General features: G+C 39.4%; 1 protein-coding gene across 2 annotated transcripts in view; it reads left to right on the top strand.

The window, feature by feature from the left end:
• Positions 1-18,731, top strand: part of gpd2 (glycerol-3-phosphate dehydrogenase 2 (mitochondrial)) — a 36,912-nt gene extending 18,181 nt beyond the window's left edge. For both annotated transcript variants that reach the window (XM_061235638.1, XM_061235639.1), the window contains 12 exons: positions 43-206; positions 2,663-2,827; positions 4,578-4,722; positions 5,707-5,900; positions 11,466-11,600; positions 11,867-12,042; positions 13,585-13,716; positions 14,039-14,197; positions 15,531-15,643; positions 15,750-15,828; positions 16,306-16,404; positions 17,472-18,731. In XM_061235638.1, the coding sequence (XP_061091622.1) occupies positions 43-206; positions 2,663-2,827; positions 4,578-4,722; positions 5,707-5,900; positions 11,466-11,600; positions 11,867-12,042; positions 13,585-13,716; positions 14,039-14,197; positions 15,531-15,643; positions 15,750-15,828; positions 16,306-16,404; positions 17,472-17,597 (1,687 nt within the window). In that variant the 3' untranslated portion in view covers positions 17,598-18,731. The remainder of the gene's footprint in view (positions 1-42; positions 207-2,662; positions 2,828-4,577; positions 4,723-5,706; positions 5,901-11,465; positions 11,601-11,866; positions 12,043-13,584; positions 13,717-14,038; positions 14,198-15,530; positions 15,644-15,749; positions 15,829-16,305; positions 16,405-17,471) is intronic.
• Positions 18,732-19,626: the final 895 nt, after the last annotated feature.

Below are 19,626 nucleotides of genomic sequence, written 5' to 3' on the forward strand. Positions count from 1 at the left end.
AATGTTAAACAGTCATTTGCTACTTCTATGTAAATGTTTTAGGTGGTGGCAGCTTCCTTACTACTGGGCTGGGATAAAGATGTATGACTTGGTGGCTGGGGGACAATGCCTGAAGAGCAGCTATGTCCTCAGCAAGTCCAAGGCCCTGGAGCTTTTCCCCATGCTGAAGAAAGACAAACTGGTTGGAGCTATTGTCTACTATGATGGTAAGTTTTTGCTTACACAAATGCTTTCATACATATATGAGATTTCAATATTTCATTCACACTTATTGCAAGTACTGTATGATATTGTAACAGTTGGCTTAACAATTTATAACAAAAAGCATCATTTTCAATGTTTGAGGCAGACCCATGATGCATATTCATTTAGAAGGGTGATTAACCCTTTCACTCATCATCACAAATATGTGATCACTCCAGAATTGGCCTAACAGAGCACATGATCCCGGTTCAGTGCATAAAGTTGTTTGTTGTTGTTCTGAAATCAAATGTTGTTATTATAATTGTTATCACAGTCATTATCTAGTTTCATTTGCACTGTATGTATAGCTGGGTTATGCAGTTGTTAAAATACTACTGATGATCTCACTTACATACACATTACATACACATTTACAAAAGCTGGTACACAGTTGCAACTTGTCCAGCACAGTCAGGTACTTGAGATAGACATTTTCCACAAAACAGTGCACAAAATAAACTCTTAACACTGGCCTTTATGTTGTTAATGTGAGCAATTATCTGTTCATGCAGACATTCACACTTGCTCAGAAGTGACCTAATCTTTGATCACTGGCTGTCAAAATAAGCTAATTCTTAGAAATAAGAATTATATGATGTACATAAAGTGAGCACTTTATTGGGTAGACATGTGCACCAGCTTGTTAATGCAAATATTTAATTAGCCAATCATGTAGCAGAAACGAAATGCCTACAAGCATGCAGACATGGTGTAGAGGTTTTAATTTCCATTTCTTGTTTAAAACCAATGTAATAAAAGTGTATAAAAAGCAAGAAATATAGCCTTAAAAAATCAAGATATCTCCTTTGTTTTGTCCCATTCCACAATTCCCATAAGTATGTAGGACAATGACTGCATCCCTTCCTGTACCTGCACCGTTTTAATTGGACATGACAGCCCAGCCAAGCATCTCTGGTTCATGGCTGGGAGACATGAAATTCATTGTCATTACTGTCCCTGTCATTTTGTAGCACTTTGTCTTGTCGTGGAGTTCCTCTCACCCACTTAGTTTTATAGCTCTGGGACGTACAGATTTTGTGGCGTTACGGGTGGGGGCATGTCTGAACTGCATTCAGGGAGTTCTTCGGTTAAATTGCCAGTACTCACTGATGCTGTTAATTCACACATAATGAACATAATAATCATAACAAAAACATGAATGGTAATAATGCTGGTAATTCACAGTAATAATTACTTATGCACACATTATTATTAATAATAATAATAATAATCACCATCATCATCATCCTGAACATCATAATACAACCTTGTTAATGGTAATGTGTTGTTATTATACATAATTCAGTATCTGAATGTTTAATGAATGTGAATATATGCTAATGATGCAATTAAATAATCTATGCAAGAATCTGTAGTAATGTTCAAATCAATATTCATTGACTAGGTCATTGTTAGTGTTTGACTGGCCAGAATTAAGCTAAAATTGACATCATGACACCTTTCATGGATCTGTGTTCACATATGCTTTTTGAACTGAGTTGATGGGCTAATTTGGATTAAGATTTCGCATGAACTGCTCATCAACATCTCAAGTAAATCCTTATTGGAGAAAACACGAGTCAGGGAAACACGCCATGAGTCAGGAAACCCTTTGCATAGCAGGGGTATTTTAGACAAGCACACAGTACCAAGGTATGTCATATCTTGAACAAAATGAGTGCCCTCAACTTAAAAAATCAAGAATCAAAATGGTCAAAGAAGATAAATAATATATATATATATATATATTATTAATATAATAAATAGTTGTTTTTCCATTCATTTACATTTACACTGGTATTAAAAATTCTTGAGCACTTTTTACTGCAATGAGGAGACACTTTCTAAGCTAACCATGGACTTAAGTTGGTGGCCATTACTCAAGTCAAAAATATCAAGAGTGATGTATCATCTAATTCATGTTACCTGTAGTTTAGCGGCTAAGGTACATGACATGTACATCGTTTAGGATTAAAGTGTCAGCTAAATAAATGGCAAGAGAAATTCAGCGTTCAAAAATCTGATTGTTTAGTGTCATATGCATTGTTTAGAATTTGATCACTGCTGAGAATTTGAGAAAATTATTTGTGTATTTGAATATGCTCCCACCACTTTAATTAATTAACCCTGTTAGAGAGAATAAGGAACCTCATATTTTGGTAACACTTTACAAAAATGTACTAATATTTAACCATTCTTCTTTGAATGGCTTCTTTGCAGTTTGACACAGGTCAAGAGGCCAACGCAACTTAAAGTGCCCTCCTGTAGCCAGGCCGGCCATCCTGTTGACAGGGACAAATGTGACATATCGGTTCCAACACTCTTCCCTACCACTCATCACTGGCTGGGGGTGACTCGCATCATCTCCCTCTGCTACCCCCTCCCCTCCCCTCCCCTCCCCTCCCCCCACCCGCTGCAGGACAACACAACGACGCTCGAATGAACCTCTCCATTGCGCTCACTGCTGCCAGGTATGGGGCTGCCATTGCCAATTACACTGAAGTGGTGCGCCTCCTGAAGAAGACCGATCCCCAAACCGGGAAGGAGAGAGTTTGCGGTGCTCACTGCAGGGATGTAATAACAGGTAAATTACATACCGACTCTCTCTCCATCACGCATTTAGCCACTGCTTTCTTCGCTTGTGTCCATGTCAGTTTCTCATTGGGGGCATGGGTTTTTTAGTACTGGTATTTCTTCTATGTGGTCCTTTCAACATAGTCGTAGCCTTTTCAGGAGAACACTTTTAATATTTGATGAGCCTTTTATGGTGTCCGAGATGTGGTAGAAATGTGATACAGAATTAGTGTATTCCAAATGGCCTTACTTGCCTTTTAAATGTCATGAGCAGAAATGGCTTTGGAGGCGGGGGGGATTTAATTCTTCATTTTGTTCCGCAACAGTGAGAGATTCTGTTACGGCCCGGTCTAGGGTCAGGCCGTGACAGGGTAAAGGATAGGGAAATGGAGTGTAGAATGGGGAGGGGGAACGAAACAAACACTGCAGGCCAACGAGTAACTCCAGTCATGTCTGCCTAAACAAACCCAAATAAACCGATATAAACCTCAGCTAGTCTTCGAAAGCTGACCAGGTGGCAAATAGCCAACCTCGAACGGAGATCAAGACTCCTCCCAAGATCGCCTTCCAAAATAATATAGAAAAATGAACTGTCCCGTTGGAAGGATTCCATCCAGCTGGAAACACTCACTATACAGGAGACACTACACGGCAAGTAGAGGGGCAAAGCAAAGTCAAGGTCAGGGTGGGCGATCAGGGTCGAGCATGAGTGAGGCACTGGGGCGAACAAACCAAAAATGGCTGGACAGGAATCAGAGTTGTAAGGGATGCAAGGATCTAAATCTGACAAGCAAACAAATCAAAGCAGGCTAGGCAATAGGCAAAAAAAAAAAAAGAGGCAATGGCCATACACCAAATCCAAACAGCAAATAATGTAAAAGGGCTCGGCGAGAGTCATAAGTCAAATACAAATAGGGTCATACACAAGTCAACAAAGCAATCACTAATCCACCAGCCACACACGCAAAGGTTAGATAGTCAACGTGCATCCAACCAAGATGCACAACTGTAAATACAAACTCTTACGACAGAGGTTGTAACAGTTACGGTACAAAATCTAAATGTATCATGATTCAAAATATTCAATCAAGAATTTTGTGTCCTGAAGGACATGAAAGGACACTGGAATGCTGCATTTTCACCAAATACTCTCCTATACCAGAACATGAAACTATTATTCAGCTATCATTCCCTTAAGAGTTACAATGTGAAAATATTAAATAATTAATACATATGTGAAATCTGGTCTGTTTTTCTGCTGTTCAGCCACGTCTTCTTCGTTAGTGGCTCCAGCTATGCAAATTACATGCAAGTGACATAATGACTTAATATGTTAATTACTTTACGGTGATGGCTAGCGTTACATAACGTAAAAACATATTTTGTAACTGCTCCCTCCCTGTTTTGTATTTTTGCTTTTTTCAGTATTTCACTGCTGCAATCGTACTACACAGTGTGTTTTACTGTACTGTTTTATGACACAGTACTCTATCATGAAACAGTACATTAAAACCCACCGATGACAAAAAATCATTGGCAGACAGTAGTGAAGTCATTAGGTGTTTTTTGCAGCCATGAGCAAACAAATCGAACCAGCCAAAAAAAAATTGGGCACATCTGTTTCCTGTCAGTTGCCACCATCTGAAGTCATCAGTAGTGAGCTGTTTCACTACAGAGATGTGTCGACTGATTAAATAATCAGAGTTGGGATGGGGACGAATGAAAGGCAGCCAGGTGATTCATACTGTGTTCTTTCACAGGGCAGGAATTTGATGTCAGAGCCAAATCTGTTATCAATGCCACTGGTCCATTCACGGATTCACTGCGGAAAATGGACCAACCAAACACCCCCAAGATCTGTCAGCCCAGTGCTGGGGTGCACATTGTCATCCCAGGCTATTACAGGTAACCCTAAAAAAAATTCCACAGTTATTCTGCCTCCTCTTGCTGTCACGATTGGTTCTAGTTTCTTAGGCACACCCAGATGGTCTACAGCCCAAGTTTTTATCTGAAAAGTGCTCTATTATTTCATATGTTACTTTATTTAATGAAATACACACATTGAGGTTTGGAAACTAAAAGAATGAACATCTGAGACCAAATGTATATCTTGTAAAATTGAGGGTGCTTTTGCACAGTACTGTATACAGGATTAGGATGTGGTATGACTCCCTGTGCTACCACGAGCATGTTAAGATCCAACACAGGGTTAAAACAGTTTAGTCAAGCACAAAATGAAACCAGAGGTGATTTGAGGGCTTGATCAAAAACTGCTACAACCATGTACTTCTGGCAGCATGGGCTCCAGAGTCAAATAACAAGCCTGATAAATTCTGATTAAAGGAGTGGAAGGGCTAGCCAACTCAACCGAATATTCCCCAGATAACTTGTGTAAATGCCTGTTTCTGCTGTACACTTTTCCCATCATCATTTGAGTGCACTGGGAAATCGCAGTTCCTCTGTCTTGGCATTAAGTGATGGTGCTGGGTGCATAATTACAAAACAGCTTCCATGTGTAAGCAGTGGCAATTAGGGCGGCCTGTAGCGTAGTGGTTAAGGTAAAATGACTGGGACACGCAAGGTCGGTGGTTCTAATCCTGGTGTAGCCACGATAAGATCCGCACAGCCGTTGGGCCCTTGAACAAGGCCCTTAACCCCAGGGGAGGATTGTCTCCTGCTTAGTCTAATCAACTGTACGTCGCTCTGGATAAGAGCGTCTGCCAAATGCCAATAAACAATAGGGGCAGAACTGCTGCCAGCATGGAAATGAGCAGACTTAATCTCCAGGATGGAGAACTGACAGGAGCATGGTTATGGGAAGTCTCGGTCGCCCTGGTCTTGCTTTACCAGAAAAGGAAAGGCTAATGCGGCCCTCTTTCCCCTCCGCAGCCCTGATAACATGGGGCTCCTGGACCCAGCCACAAGCGACGGACGGGTCATTTTCTTCCTACCCTGGGAGAAAATGACCATCGCCGGGACAACAGACACCCCCACCGATGTCACTGCCCACCCCATACCCACGGAAGAGGACATCAACTTCATACTCAATGAGGTCCGCCACTACCTGAGCCCCGATGTGGAAGGTGAGTCAGTCTTTTTTCAGTGCACTTAAGGAAACTTTTTTTATTTTTGTGTCCGAGATGGTCATCTGATTGAAGAAGTACAGTGAGTTCTAGCTGAAGGTTATTCGTGTTTTTGTTTTTTGTGGGGCTTTTTTTTTTTACTGGAGTGCTCACAAATTTAATTGCATTTTCAAATTTTATTTTGGGCCATCTTAATAGTTAAATGTCAACATTGTAAGTCAGATAATAGCCTAATTAGCAAATTAAAGATTTACATTTTCATTGACATTGTGCAGTGTAACCTTACAGTTGCAGAAGTCTCTGGTTAAATTCCAGTAGGTTACGTCCAGGCATACTGGTCGATCGTGTGTAATTTTTTTAAATGCTTTGGTTATAATTATAATTTTTCATGTTTTCATCCCTCTTCCCTACGGCTTCTGCCTGATAGACTTGATTGGCATGAAATCTGTAAATATGCTGCTGTTAAGAACTTTGTTACAGACGGGATTGCGCACTCAAAATTCTGTGGTCACACAATATTATCTGACATAATATGATAACACCGGGTCTATTTTAACATGACTGGTCTAATGATTTTACTTTAATGCCAATACAGGTCTCTGTACAATTTGATATATTTTTATGTAACAGTAAACATTGCCAATGCATTTTCTATGGTGCAGGACAATCGAGGTAGTGAGATTATTTTCGATTTAATTTTTGCTTTCAATCTCCGATTGATAAATAGCCTAATGATAATGTATTGCTAATAAATATGTATGTAAGGTAGAATTGCTGGCAATGGTTGGTTACCTTGCCCCGTAGTGGCTGCAGGCTGTGACAGTCTGACCTTTGTTTCAGTTTATGAGCCTTACCTTTTTGTTTGCTTACTAGTTAAGTATTGAGACCACTTCATGTGATGCAATCCATCCTAATAATAATTTCAAAAAACCCACTGCACTTCTTTGCCTGGCTGTTTGGTCTTTTGATAGTGGGGATTACAAGGCTTTCCTTTTGGATTTATTGCAGGGAAGTAGGTTGGCTGTTCAAATAGAAACTGAATAGGTGTGTACATATTTTCTTTGCAGAACAAAAAACATTCTAAAACAGTGCAGTCCATACGTATTTGACACATTTTTGTTGTTTTGGCTCTGTACTCCACCACATTGAATTTTAAATTAATTCAAGAGCTAGTAAAAGGTCTAGAGTTGATTCTAGGAGTGCCATCTGCATTTGTTGTCTCTCAACACGAAGACCAAAGAAGTGTCAATGCCACCAGTAAATCTGAATAAAGCAATCAGAGACATAGCCAAAAAAATTGGTCAAAATCAGTGGTTTGGTACATTGTTAAGGAGACCAGTGTTGTGGGTGACAGAAGTGTTCTTTATGGTGAAGAAAAATACCTTTCTAACAGTTCAACAGTTCAACAGAACACTCTCCAGGAAGTAGGCTTAGATGTGTCAAAGATGACCATCAAGAGAAGACTATGCCAGCAGATAGAGGGTTCACCATAAGATACAAACCCCTGGCCAGCCTCAAGAATATAATGGCCAGGTTATGGTTTGCGAAAAATGTACATGAAAAAACCTGTAGATTTCTGGAACAAAGTGTTATAGACAGATGAGATGAAGATCAACCTGTACCAGAGTGATGGAAAAAGGAAAGTGGGGGGGGAGGGGGGAGGAGGGAGGAACAGCTTTCCAAAGCATACCACCTCATCTGTCAAACATAGTGGAGGTAGTATTATGGCTTGGGCATGTATGACTGCCATTGAAACTGGCTCACTTGTGTTCATTGATGACAGTAGCAGCACATCCAAGCAAATGCATCAAAAAATCATGCAGCAGGACAATGATCGAAAACATCCCACCAAAGCAAATAAGGTGTTTTTTTGCACTAAAAAGTGGAGCGGTCTTGACCTCAATAACCTGACCTCAATCCACTTGAGCGTGAATTTCACTTGCTGAAGACCAGACTGAAGGAAACAAGATGGAGCTGACGTGGGCTGCCGTACAAGCTTGTGGTGCCTATGGGTTGTAGACTTCAGGCCATGATTGATTGCAAAGGATTTGCACGCAGTATTGAATATTATGACTTTATTTCAGTCTCTGATAATTTGTCCAATTACGTTTGGTCCTCTAAAATTTTGGGGGACTATGTATAAAAAAGCCTGTAATTCCTACACGGTTCACCAAATATGGATGTAACAACCCTCAAATCAAACTTGAATGTCTGTACTTTAACCATATTGGTAGTACTTTGTTTCAACTGGAGCATAAATACTTATGGACTGCACTGTAATTGTCTGTATCATCTGACTTGTCTGTGATCATCTTTTCTTTATTCGAGTGAACAGCCTGCAGCATTTTTCACTGATGGAGGATTCGCCCTTGTTGTGTATTTCCGACTGTGATTGATATTTTCGTCTATAAATGTCAATTTATTGTTGTTTTCTGCTGATATGGACTGGCTGTAAACTATGCTAAATAAATTGACTCAGTCGGTGTGCAATGTACCAGGAGATTACTGTTGCACCCAGGCATTAAATCTAATTTTTGTGTTTGCCATGCCATTTCTCACATTCCTTCCTCTCCTCTGGTGTAGCCTGTTATACTAATTGTTTTTATGAGGGTCACAATTGATCACTAATTGTATAATTAGGTGATTGCATCAATTCAATGACTATGGTGACCCCTGCAGGGATTTAGTTGGTAATGCAAGTTGAAATAATTGTCCCTACTCATAAGGACAAATTCTTTCTCCCCTTGCCTTTCAGTTTCTCCAGCCTTTATCTGAGTGGTAATCGTGGTAACCTCAATGTTACCTTGACGCATGCTTTGTTTCACATGTCTTAAATAATGAATGCAATATGTAGGCTACTTCTTCATACACTGTATAAGAAGTAGCAATTTGTCTTTGAGTAGTCACTAATTGTATCAACTCAAATCAGTTCAGGTTGCTTTCCCATTTAACTAATGAAAGTTGACTGAAGACAGCAGTGGTAACATGGAGGCTGTTAACAGCTTGTTAAGTGAATACATTTTTCAGTACGCCAGAATTAATGAACACTGTCTGATTATAACACTTAATCCATTGATGTTGGAACCACACCTTATTTATTTGAATGATAAATATATCATGGTTTCACATTCCCTCCCTTATTTACAAACACCTGACAAGGCGTACGGCTGAAGAAATAAATAAACTGGTCTTATTTTGGCACTGGTATTAATCTAGACCAGGGAGGTCTAATGGTTTAATGGTCATTAATTACTTTCTTGTGTTGATCTAACTAGTTGAGGATTGAGCTACAAGCTAGTTAGTTAAATGGCGTGTTGTGTGTTAGAATCTGGACTGTGGGCCACATTATGAGTATAATAGGAGTGTGTATCTAGTGTGCGCAGTCAGTTCTGTAATTCCATGCTTGAGATTACTCTGTATATTGAAGCTTTAATAACAGAGCAAAATGGCTCAGAAAAGTGATCCACCTGGTGTGTCTCTCGCTGAAATCGCTATAATGTTAATCAGATTTAGGCCTATTCAGAAACTGATTTTTCTCATGGGAATATTTGCTCCTAAATAATTTCACAGAAATTAAGATTGGATGTAATTTTGTTTTTCCACATTATCTGGATTTTTCTATTTCAGCTTTGAGGTAAAATGGGCTTGGAGAAAGACAGAAAAACTGGGAGACTTTATTTAAAATACTGTTGATTTAGGAACAGCAGTCTAAATTGTTGTGAATTCTAATAAAAGCAAAAACTTGATTAGAGTTGATTGATTGGCTTGATCTGCTTTCTCGCCTATTTAACAAGAAGAAGAAGAAGAAAAAAAACCCATTTTGGTTTAGCTACTGCCCAGATGGAGACACCAAAAACCACAGCCTGAGGTGGCTCCGAACAGTTAGTAGCAGAAAACTGGAGGATAAAACAGCTCTTAACTTTATAACTTTATAAATTACTGCACAAAGAACTATCAGGCACTAAATCAATAATATAATCAGCTAACTTAGCGTTGCTGCTTAACAAAGGCTAGATAAATTGAATAAAGGAAACCTTTGTATTAGCTAGGTCAAAATAATTTATTTGTCACAGGACTAAATACAACCAACAATTTATCAGGAATTCTTTTAAAATAAACAACAGTTAACATTAATATTAGCTAGCCTAACTCTGATACAGAAGAGTTATTTAAGACCGGACAAGGATAAAGCATCCAAACTTTTTAACTTATCTAAATGCTTAGTTTATGATGCCGATATAGTTATAGTCTGCTAACTCTGCTAAATGGCAGTACGTTAACTGAAAGAATCCTTGTCCTGGGTAGCTAGCTAGCTAACGTTAGTTATTTTATCTCAGGACAAAATACATCCCAAATTTTATCTGAATCCTTTGTATCCCTCACTGTCCCTTAATAAAGATTTACACCTTAAAAGCAAATCCATCTAACCACGCTTATAATATGGTTTTTTTTAAACGAACTTATGGGAGCCTTCCACTTACAAGTACGTAATAACTTCCTGTCAGGCTGTTTATTCTACATTCTAAAACAGTACTCGACAAGCTAGTCCTAGTAAGCGTTTCTTAAGGTTCACAGAGGACTCTGTTTATTCATTGACCCGCAAATTAAAACTACTGGCAAACTGAAAGTAGCTCTCCACCATGTCGTATATATAAAAACAAATAAAGCAATACATCATTGGACAAATGTTGCATGCTGCATTACTAAGTAGGCAAGTTGAAGACTAAAGGCTAACTTGAGTCTAACTTAATATTGATAATCACTAGCCAATGATTTTTTAAAGTGATTTAAAAAATCACTAGCTAGCTAGCTACATTTTCCAGGACCATGTACTTCAACTATTTAATTGCACTGTGCCATATAAAATAAAATGCATTGGTAAAGTTTACTGTTACATAAAAATATAAGCCAAATAGTATAGAAACCATTGGCATACAAGTAAAATAATTTATTGTGTCGCCAAGACACAGTGTTATCATGTTACTGTATATCTCACAAATATTGGACATTAACATGACCACAAAATTTTTAGTGCATAACCCTGTCTGTAAAAAGTTCTCAATAGCAGCAGATTTGCCACATTTCATGCCAATCAAGTCTGATTCCCCTATAGGGAAGAGGGATGAAAACACAGAATAATAATTTTAACCAATGCTTTTTAAAAACTGACACGCAGTCAACCAGCATGCCTGGACATAATCTACACAGCTGTAACTACAGACTGCTAGATCTGTGGGCTCAATGTCAATGTAAATCTTTTATTTGGCAATTAGGCTATTATGTGACTTACAATGTTGATATTTAAATGGAACTAATTCAATTTAAAATGGAATTACATTTTAGTCAATAGGTTACTCCAGGTTTTTTTAAAAATAAGATACGACCCTAGCGGTCATATGCAGTATCGGTTACACGGTTAACCGTTTTTAAAAAATGGGATGGTAAATGTTTACAAAATTTGTCACATCCCTAATTCCTACAGCCTGTTTGTCACTTTTCTGCATAGCTGTGTAATACAGTTTTGTGATGACACAGTTTTTCTCCTTTGCATTTATAATTTTCCAGTTAGAAGAGGGGACGTCCTGGCAGCCTGGAGTGGAATTCGCCCACTGGTCACAGACCCTAACTCCAAAGACACGCAGTCCATATGCCGCAACCACATTGTTGATGTCAGCGACAGCGGACTAGTCACCATTGCTGGTGGGGTTCTGAATTAATGGTTCTAAAGATGGTTTTCTGTGTTTTTCCTTACAATAGTAGGTATCAATAATTATATTTTATTGACCTCGGAAACCAACTAATTTCAAATAAATTTCCTACTAAACTGTCATATTAAGTTAGATTTTTTGTATTTTAATTTGAAGTGGAATTGTAACCAAGTAGCAGTCTCCAAAATATTATCATCAAAGTAATGTTCTTACACTTGTAAGATAATTACTAATGAACAACAATACTGTTATTTATAGGTGGGAAATGGACTACCTATCGCTCCATGGCTGAGGAGACACTGAATGAATTGGTCAGTGTCCATGGCCTGAAGGCGGGACCTAGTAAAACCATGGGCTTGATGCTGGAGGGAGCTAAAGACTGGACCCCAACCATGTACATCCGTCTGGTCCAGGACTATGGCCTGGAGGTTGAGGTGGGCTCGGCTTCAAGGGGTTCTACTGTTTTCATCATGTTTCAGAAAGGCCTCTGGAGTGGATCTGTCTGAGCATAAACACCCAAGGAAATAAATGTTGTATTTTCCAAGCCTTTAGTTCATCCCTCTATGAGAAATTGTGTTGGGGTGTACTGGGTACACAGCAAAAAATGCATTTACAAAATGAACTCTGATAGAATACCTTTAAGTCTGGTAGTGTATATATTTTCCCTACTGGGCTCTGTTGGAATTAACATTAGTAATTCTGCAACAATTTTACAACAAACAAAATGGTTCCTATTGGGTGGGGTGTGGCGGTATCCGGCATCATTGTGAGGACAGTATTGAAATATAACTCAGTAATGTTATGGTAACCCAGTGTTACCAGTCCTACTCTGGGGTTCATTTTGATCAACTTGTTGACCATCTGCCAGAATCTTTCTTAGTAGATTTGAGCTAATCTGAACCCATAGTTGAAGGTAGAGATGAAGATTGAATGGTAAATCGAGAGCTTTGCCTTTTGGTTCAGCTCTTTCTTCACCCCCACCATCCGATACACCTACATGGCAGTCCCTCTCGCAATCCCTTTTTCCTCCACTCATGAGTAAGACCCTGAGATACTTGCGCTCCTCCATCCTGCACTGGGGCTGTCCAATCTTCCGGGTCCTAGTCCTGTGTCTAAGGCACTAGGCTACAGGCAGCCCCTGTATGATGAGGCCAAAAGGGCAACATAATCCACAGACAATGGATTGTGCATTACTAGATCTCAATGACCCAATAAATGTAGTATGCCACTGTCAAAATGACAGTGGCAGGGATCTGTGCTCCTGACTTCAGTTTGCAGGGATCTGTGCTCCTGAGTTTTAGGATTACATCCAAGCTCTAGGATTGTTATGGTCGTGTTAGACCTGAAATTAACTAATCAGCAACCTGCATACTGCATAGACCATAACGTCCCTCAGCTGCTGTTCGTGAAAATTTTTAACCCCTCATGAGAAGGAAAGTATGAAAAAAGCATAATGTGCCATTGTGGAGTTTTATGAATGTTTAAAAAGGTCAACATGCTTATTCCTGACAGTACTTGACCTTTAGTGAAAAAGTAACAGAACTACAGGAATTGAAATGAACCACTCTTTGTTTAGTTCTGCCACATAATGTATTACAGTTTAACCATGTGGTCTTGGGACTGTGCTTCTGCTCATCATTTCACTGCTTAATTGACTTATCTGCTTAAAACATCATCAAGAATGAGACGCGAACAATCTGTATATAAATTTGCTTTCCATCACAATAAAATGTATTCACTATTCCTTTCAGACAGCTTTTACTCAGGCAAAAATTAAAAGGTCACTAGTCTGTAATATAAAAATAATTTCCTAGAGTGCTGAAATGTATTTTCACCGGTAACTTTTAGGTAATAGCAGTGTGCAACCTTCCTTTAAGTATTGTAAAATAAATAAATGTGTATCTAAAGAGCTAACATCTAATCACCAATCCCCATGGATTCATGTCCAAGACCTAACAGGCACATTTAATCCACAGGTTGCCCAGCATCTGGCATCAACATATGGAGGGAGAGCTTTTGAAGTCGCCAAGATGGCGCATGTTACTGGACAGAGGTGGCCAATAGTAGGGAAAAGGCTTGTATCTGAATTCCCTTACATTGAGAGTGAGGTATGCATTCATCATTGTCATATTTATTTGACTGGCTTACAATACAACATATACAGTATATTCCTTGCATATCAAAGGAGGTGCCTTTGCACCTGCATGATGAAAGTACAACTATGTTGTTAAATTTCCAAATGTGGAAGGTGCCACAAGGTCTCCACTGTACATGAGAACTGTTTACAGATACAACAGCACACACTCTTACCTGTTGGTAATGATTCATTCTGTATTTGACAGTCAAAGTCAAACCCGGTTGCACGTACTTTTAAATAAAGTTGTTTTGACTGTCGTTATTGCGGTGCTCATAACTTACGGTCGATTCTAGGTGCTGTATGCAATAAAGGAGTATGCATGCACAGCCACCGACGTGATTGCACGCCGCACGCGCCTTGGCTTCCTGAATGTACAAGCGGCAGACGAGGCCCTGCCTCGCATCGTGGAAATCATGGGGAAGGAGCTGGGCTGGAGCGACCAGAAACAGAAGGTAACCCCACTTCCCTGCTCCCTTTTCTATTCTCACATCAATGATGTCAGTTCCTGCTCAAAGTACAACAAAAACAGTGTGGTACTGTGGTCAAGGGACTACGTAGATTTGTGACTACATTGTTTTAGGTCAATATCTCTGTTACGTCTTACACTATTTAGCAAGTTAATTCATCAGAATTCATTTTAGATATTTTACTGTATAATGTGGTAATGGTTCAATATAAGTAAGGTTATTTTGTGATATTGTCTGAGATAAAATAAATGAATATTACAGTAAAGATGTGGAACTCCAGTCTAAGATATCCATTTCTACTACTCCATACTGTTGCCACTGGTGTTCTTTAAAACACATTTGTATAACCTCCCTCTCACGCAGATGTTTAAACAGACGAGTGCTCTCGTCGGCAGTTCGGTTCACTATAACAAAACTATTGTGATTGTTCTCACAAAAATATGGGACACACTTTTGTTCAATTCAGTGGCTTTAACAAAGGCTTTTATCTGCTTGATATTCAGTAGTTGGGGCTGTTTATTTTTTTTGTTTTATATATAGTCTATGACTTCCTGTCTGATAAATAGGTGTATATAAATAGAATAATAGTGCATGATTTGGTTTTGATAGTGTTAGGTTCTCATGAGTTCAGTCCTTTAAAGTGATTAGAGTACAATACCGCTGTTCCCACCCATCCCACTGCTTCCCCTTGAGGATTATTGAATTTATGCCCAGTTCAGGTTTGCCTGTAGGCTTTAAATTCTTCTGTTAACAATACTTCTCTTCTATGGGGCAGTATGTGTAGTTTTGCAAATAATATTTCTGAAAATTAATATTCTCATAATATAGGCTACTCATATTCTGAACTAGGGGGAAGCAGTCCCAGCTTTAAAGACCAGTTCACTGCCCTGGTAGTCAATTAATTAAGATTGATTATTTGGATTGAAAGTTGAATCGCCTGCCATTTTTGATGCAGATCAGTTTTTAAATGAATGGGATGTGATTCAGCTTACTACGTGCAATATCAGATTAAAATGTTGCATTAATAAGAGAGCCAATCATTAGCATGCATGCCCTCTACATACTTCATTATCCAGGGCAACTTACATTGGAGGCATTTTACAGGTATTCAGCTCGGCTTTTGCTGAAGCATTTAAGCAAATGTATCACATTTGTTATTCTCTCATGGGGACAGCACATGGTAGCTGACAGTAGCATCAGTATTTTGGATACATTTTTCAGTGACGCAAAAGCATTGGCCCAACCTCTCATTTGCACTCAAAACCCTCTAGTTGCCTAGACACAAAGCTTAACTGCCTCACTTTCACATTTCTCATAGGAGGAGCTGGCCACTGCTAAACAGTTCCTGTATCACGAGATGGGTTACAAGTCCCGGTCAGAGCAGCTGACCAACACGTCTGAGATCACCCTCACAACTTCAGAGGTTGAAAGGTGAACAGTTCACGCTTTCTCCTCAGGCTGAAAGATTATTTTAATCAGCATACCTTATCTGCTGTCTCCCACATCAGCTGACAGTATTTAATTCCTATGTCAACAGGTACAAGAAGCGATTCCACAAATTTGACAAGGAATGCAAGGGATTTATCACCACTGTAGATGTCCAGCGGGTGTTAAAGGTATGGGTTCTTCCATTTCTGTGTTTTCTTTGACTCCCCACAAGTGCACTGGTGATTAGTGGGGTGTTAGTGGCCATTTGTCTATATACTCTATAGACACACTGGGGCTCTGTCACTTACTTACCATAGCACTGAGCCCCAAAGCTCTTGTTCTTTTCGACTACATGCCCTGGCTAGGAATTGGATTTAATAATCTTAAGAAGTTATACACAGTAAAGAGTTTACACAGTGGAAAATTACCAAATGAGTTTCTGTTGAGGCACCCAATCTCAGTCTCCATTTAAAGTGACACACATCTGCGTGCTGCAGAATTCAAGCCCTCCCGCTTTGGTTGGTCAATGCTATTGAAAACAATGTTGAGTTTGCAGTCTGAATTGCAGTGCTAAAGAACTGCTGTTGACTAGCAACTACTATTTGTTCACCGGGCCTCCCTGCTGTGATGTTTATGAGATCGCTATCAACTTTATTCTATTTCAGAACATCGGCATCCAAATTGATGAAAATGCACTACACGAAATTCTCAACGAAGTTGATCTCAACAAAAACGGACAGGTTGAACTCAACGAATTCTTGCAGGTATGCAATTCCAGTCAAGCTGGTGTAAAAGAGTCCCGATTTACTGCATTTCACAAGTGATGTTCCTGAGTTTCTTATTTCAGCAGTTCTGTAAAAAAGAAAAAACACAAACAAAAAATGGAACAGTGAATTGTCTATGTTATGTAGAATTGTTTCTTGGAGTAGAATAGATCCCAGAAGCTGGCAGAGTGCTGGGGGTAGCTGACTGCTTTCCTAAACTGCCATCTCTCACCTGTGCCATGATAACGATGAATTCAGGGCAGGAGGCACATTGATGCTGGGCATTTCCATCATTTTCAACCAATTGTGCCAAGTTAAGCAAACAAAATCAAGGCAGAGGAATGGATCATTTTCCCATCTGAGATGAGGCATGTGTAGTCAGGCAGGGCAGAAATGCATGGCAAATTCTTCACTAACTCAAACCTGAGCTGCCATGCAGTGCTGTAAGTTAGTGGAGTGCATTTTAGTTCTGAAAGGAGTGTGAACTACACTTGGTCAGTTCCTCCACTGTCATAAGTTATATTTGGGACATAATAAATAATGCATAATAATGGTTCAATATTATTATGTCAGTGGTAATCAAGTTTATGGTACTAATCAAGTAATAATTAAATAGCTAATTAACAAATTAAGTGATTATAGGCAGAATGTTGTATTTTATGTGGCCTTCATCAATTTGAAAATACATTGATGTATAGGCATGTACACATACACACAGCATGCATGCATACAGGTACACACAGCATAGACCAGCGTTGAGACCGGGGGAGAAGAAAAGAGGCAAAAACAATGGAAGTTAAAGCTGCTGGGAACAGGCTGGGACCCATGATAACTGTTTACAATAGATATTAAAATAGCACCAAGTTAATTTCTGCAACCAAAGAGGAGAATAGATGCTGGAGACTAACGGATGCAGTGGTAGGGCCCGAGTTGATATCTTTCTTTGAAAAACGTGCAGTTGTTGGTGCGACTAAATACTAAAGTACATAAACTTTGAATAGGCTTTTGTGAATGGGAAGCTTTTCTATTCTCCGTGGCATTTAAGATGGTGCCGGATGTCGTTTCAGCTCATGAATGCCGTGAAGAAAGGTCAGGTATCCGACAGCCGCCTGGCCATCCTGATGAAGACTGCGGAGGAGAGCCTGGACCAGAGGGAGCCCGTGTCTGTGGACCGGAGTTGTGGAGGAGTGTAAGCCCAGCAGTGCCTTATCCAACCGTGCTCTCCGGTCGCAGAGTCGTCGTCCCCTCCCCCTCCATTCACTGCTTTACTGCCGTCTTCTCCCAAAGTGACTGAACTTACATATACACAGCTGAATGTTTCTCTGAATGCACACTCCCTGATTTCCTGAATACGCACATCCCCGATTCCGCTATGATACGCACGTTTACCCTCCACAAGTTCTCATCTGCTACCTCTCCTTTTATATGTTATTTGAATGATCCTCTGCACTCCATTTATTTCTGCTGTTTTTCTTATGTATTTAAATGACTTTGGATCTTTATAACAGACATGTCTCATATTTTTAGTGTGAATTATTTATCCAAACGTATTGGTGGTTATTCTTGGGGAATGTTTTTGTTTCTAAGCAAGCGTATTTGAATGTCATGTATGGAGCTCACACTGTTATAAGGAACTTCCTGAAGTGCTTACTGATTTACTGAACAGGTCAGTTCAAAGCCAATGCGTGTTGTATACCATGTTACTGTGCCATTTTATACATCTTGTGATATTTCCTGTAAAGCAAAACAATCTCTTTGTTGCTACTATTTTTATACATCAGTGTACTTGAAGCACACCCAAGAGGTTCCTGTTATACAGTATACAGTATGACCAGAATGTTACTGTTTTGATTCAATGTGACACTCATTTGGAAAATTACTGCATTTTTCATAATTTAATTTTTTTTATTTTGCCATTTTAAAGCAGCAACATATTGTAAATGTATCTTTTCATTAATACACTGAAACATATTCAGGCAGAAACCTAGTACAACCAAGACAATAGATGCATGTGATTAATTTTTGGAGGCATTGTGACATTATTTAAGCATGCTTAATATAATGAACTATTGTGATTGATGCTGCCATTTAATTTCTACATCTGTGCATTTGGTGTTTTTATTAATATTTATGTATTGCTTCGGGTAATCATAAGTGACTTGTATTTATGGTATAATAAGGGAATATACAGTGTAGTCCATAGGTATTTGGGCAGTGGTACAATTTCTGTTCATTTGGCTCTGTACTTCAGCACACTGTAACCTACTTCAGAGGTCTCAGCTTCTGATTAGTCAGGTATATAAGAAATCTTTCACTATCTTGTCTTTTGATTGCCTTTGGAGTCTGTTATTGCCGTTTGTCAACATGAGAACCAGAGTTGTGCCAATGACAGTCAATGAAGCCGTTATGAGGCTGATGAATAAGCAAATCAGTCAGAGACATAGGCCAAACAACAGGCTTACCAAAATAAACAGTTTGAAACATCATTAATAAAAAAGAGCATTGGTAAGCTCAGTAATTGCAATGTGGCTGCTAGTCCAAGGAAGACCTTCCCACCATAAAGAAGAAATGCCCCTAAACATCTGTCTGACGGATCAGAATCTCTTCAGCAGGCAGGCGTGAATGTGTCACTGACTACTCCGCAGGCAACTTCACAAATAGATCCACAGAGGCTACACTGCAAGCTGCAAAATAGGATGGCCAAGATACAGTTTGCTTCAAGTTTGCTTTGCTGTAAGATATAGTTTACTTCAAAGAGGAGATCTTCTTTGAAGCAAACCATGACCCCCCCCCCCCCCCCCCCCCCCGCCATTCCTCATCATGGTAGTGGGGCTGTTATAGTTTGGGCATGTATGGCTGCCACTGGTGCTGGCTCACTTGCCTTCATTGATAATGTAACTAAGAGCAGCAGCAGAATGAATCCTGAAATGTACAGAAGTATCTTCTCTGCTGAAGTTCAATCAAATGCCTCCAAACCCACTGAATAGTGCTTCATCCCACAGCAAGGCAATGATCCCAAACATACACCAGTGTTCTCTGGTGTACAACTGTCCGATTACTTTTGGTCCCCTAAAATGGAGGGACCTTGTAAAAGAAGGTTGTAGATGTCATTCCTACATGTATCGCCCAATATGTTCATTGTTTCATTTCAATTTTAATGTGCTGGAGTACAGAGCCAAAATAACTTAAATTGTACCACTGTCCAAATACATACGGACTGCA

Source organism: Conger conger, chromosome 3, assembly GCF_963514075.1.
Source record: "Conger conger chromosome 3, fConCon1.1, whole genome shotgun sequence".
In the NCBI taxonomy this organism is placed as follows: domain Eukaryota; kingdom Metazoa; phylum Chordata; class Actinopteri; order Anguilliformes; family Congridae; genus Conger; species Conger conger.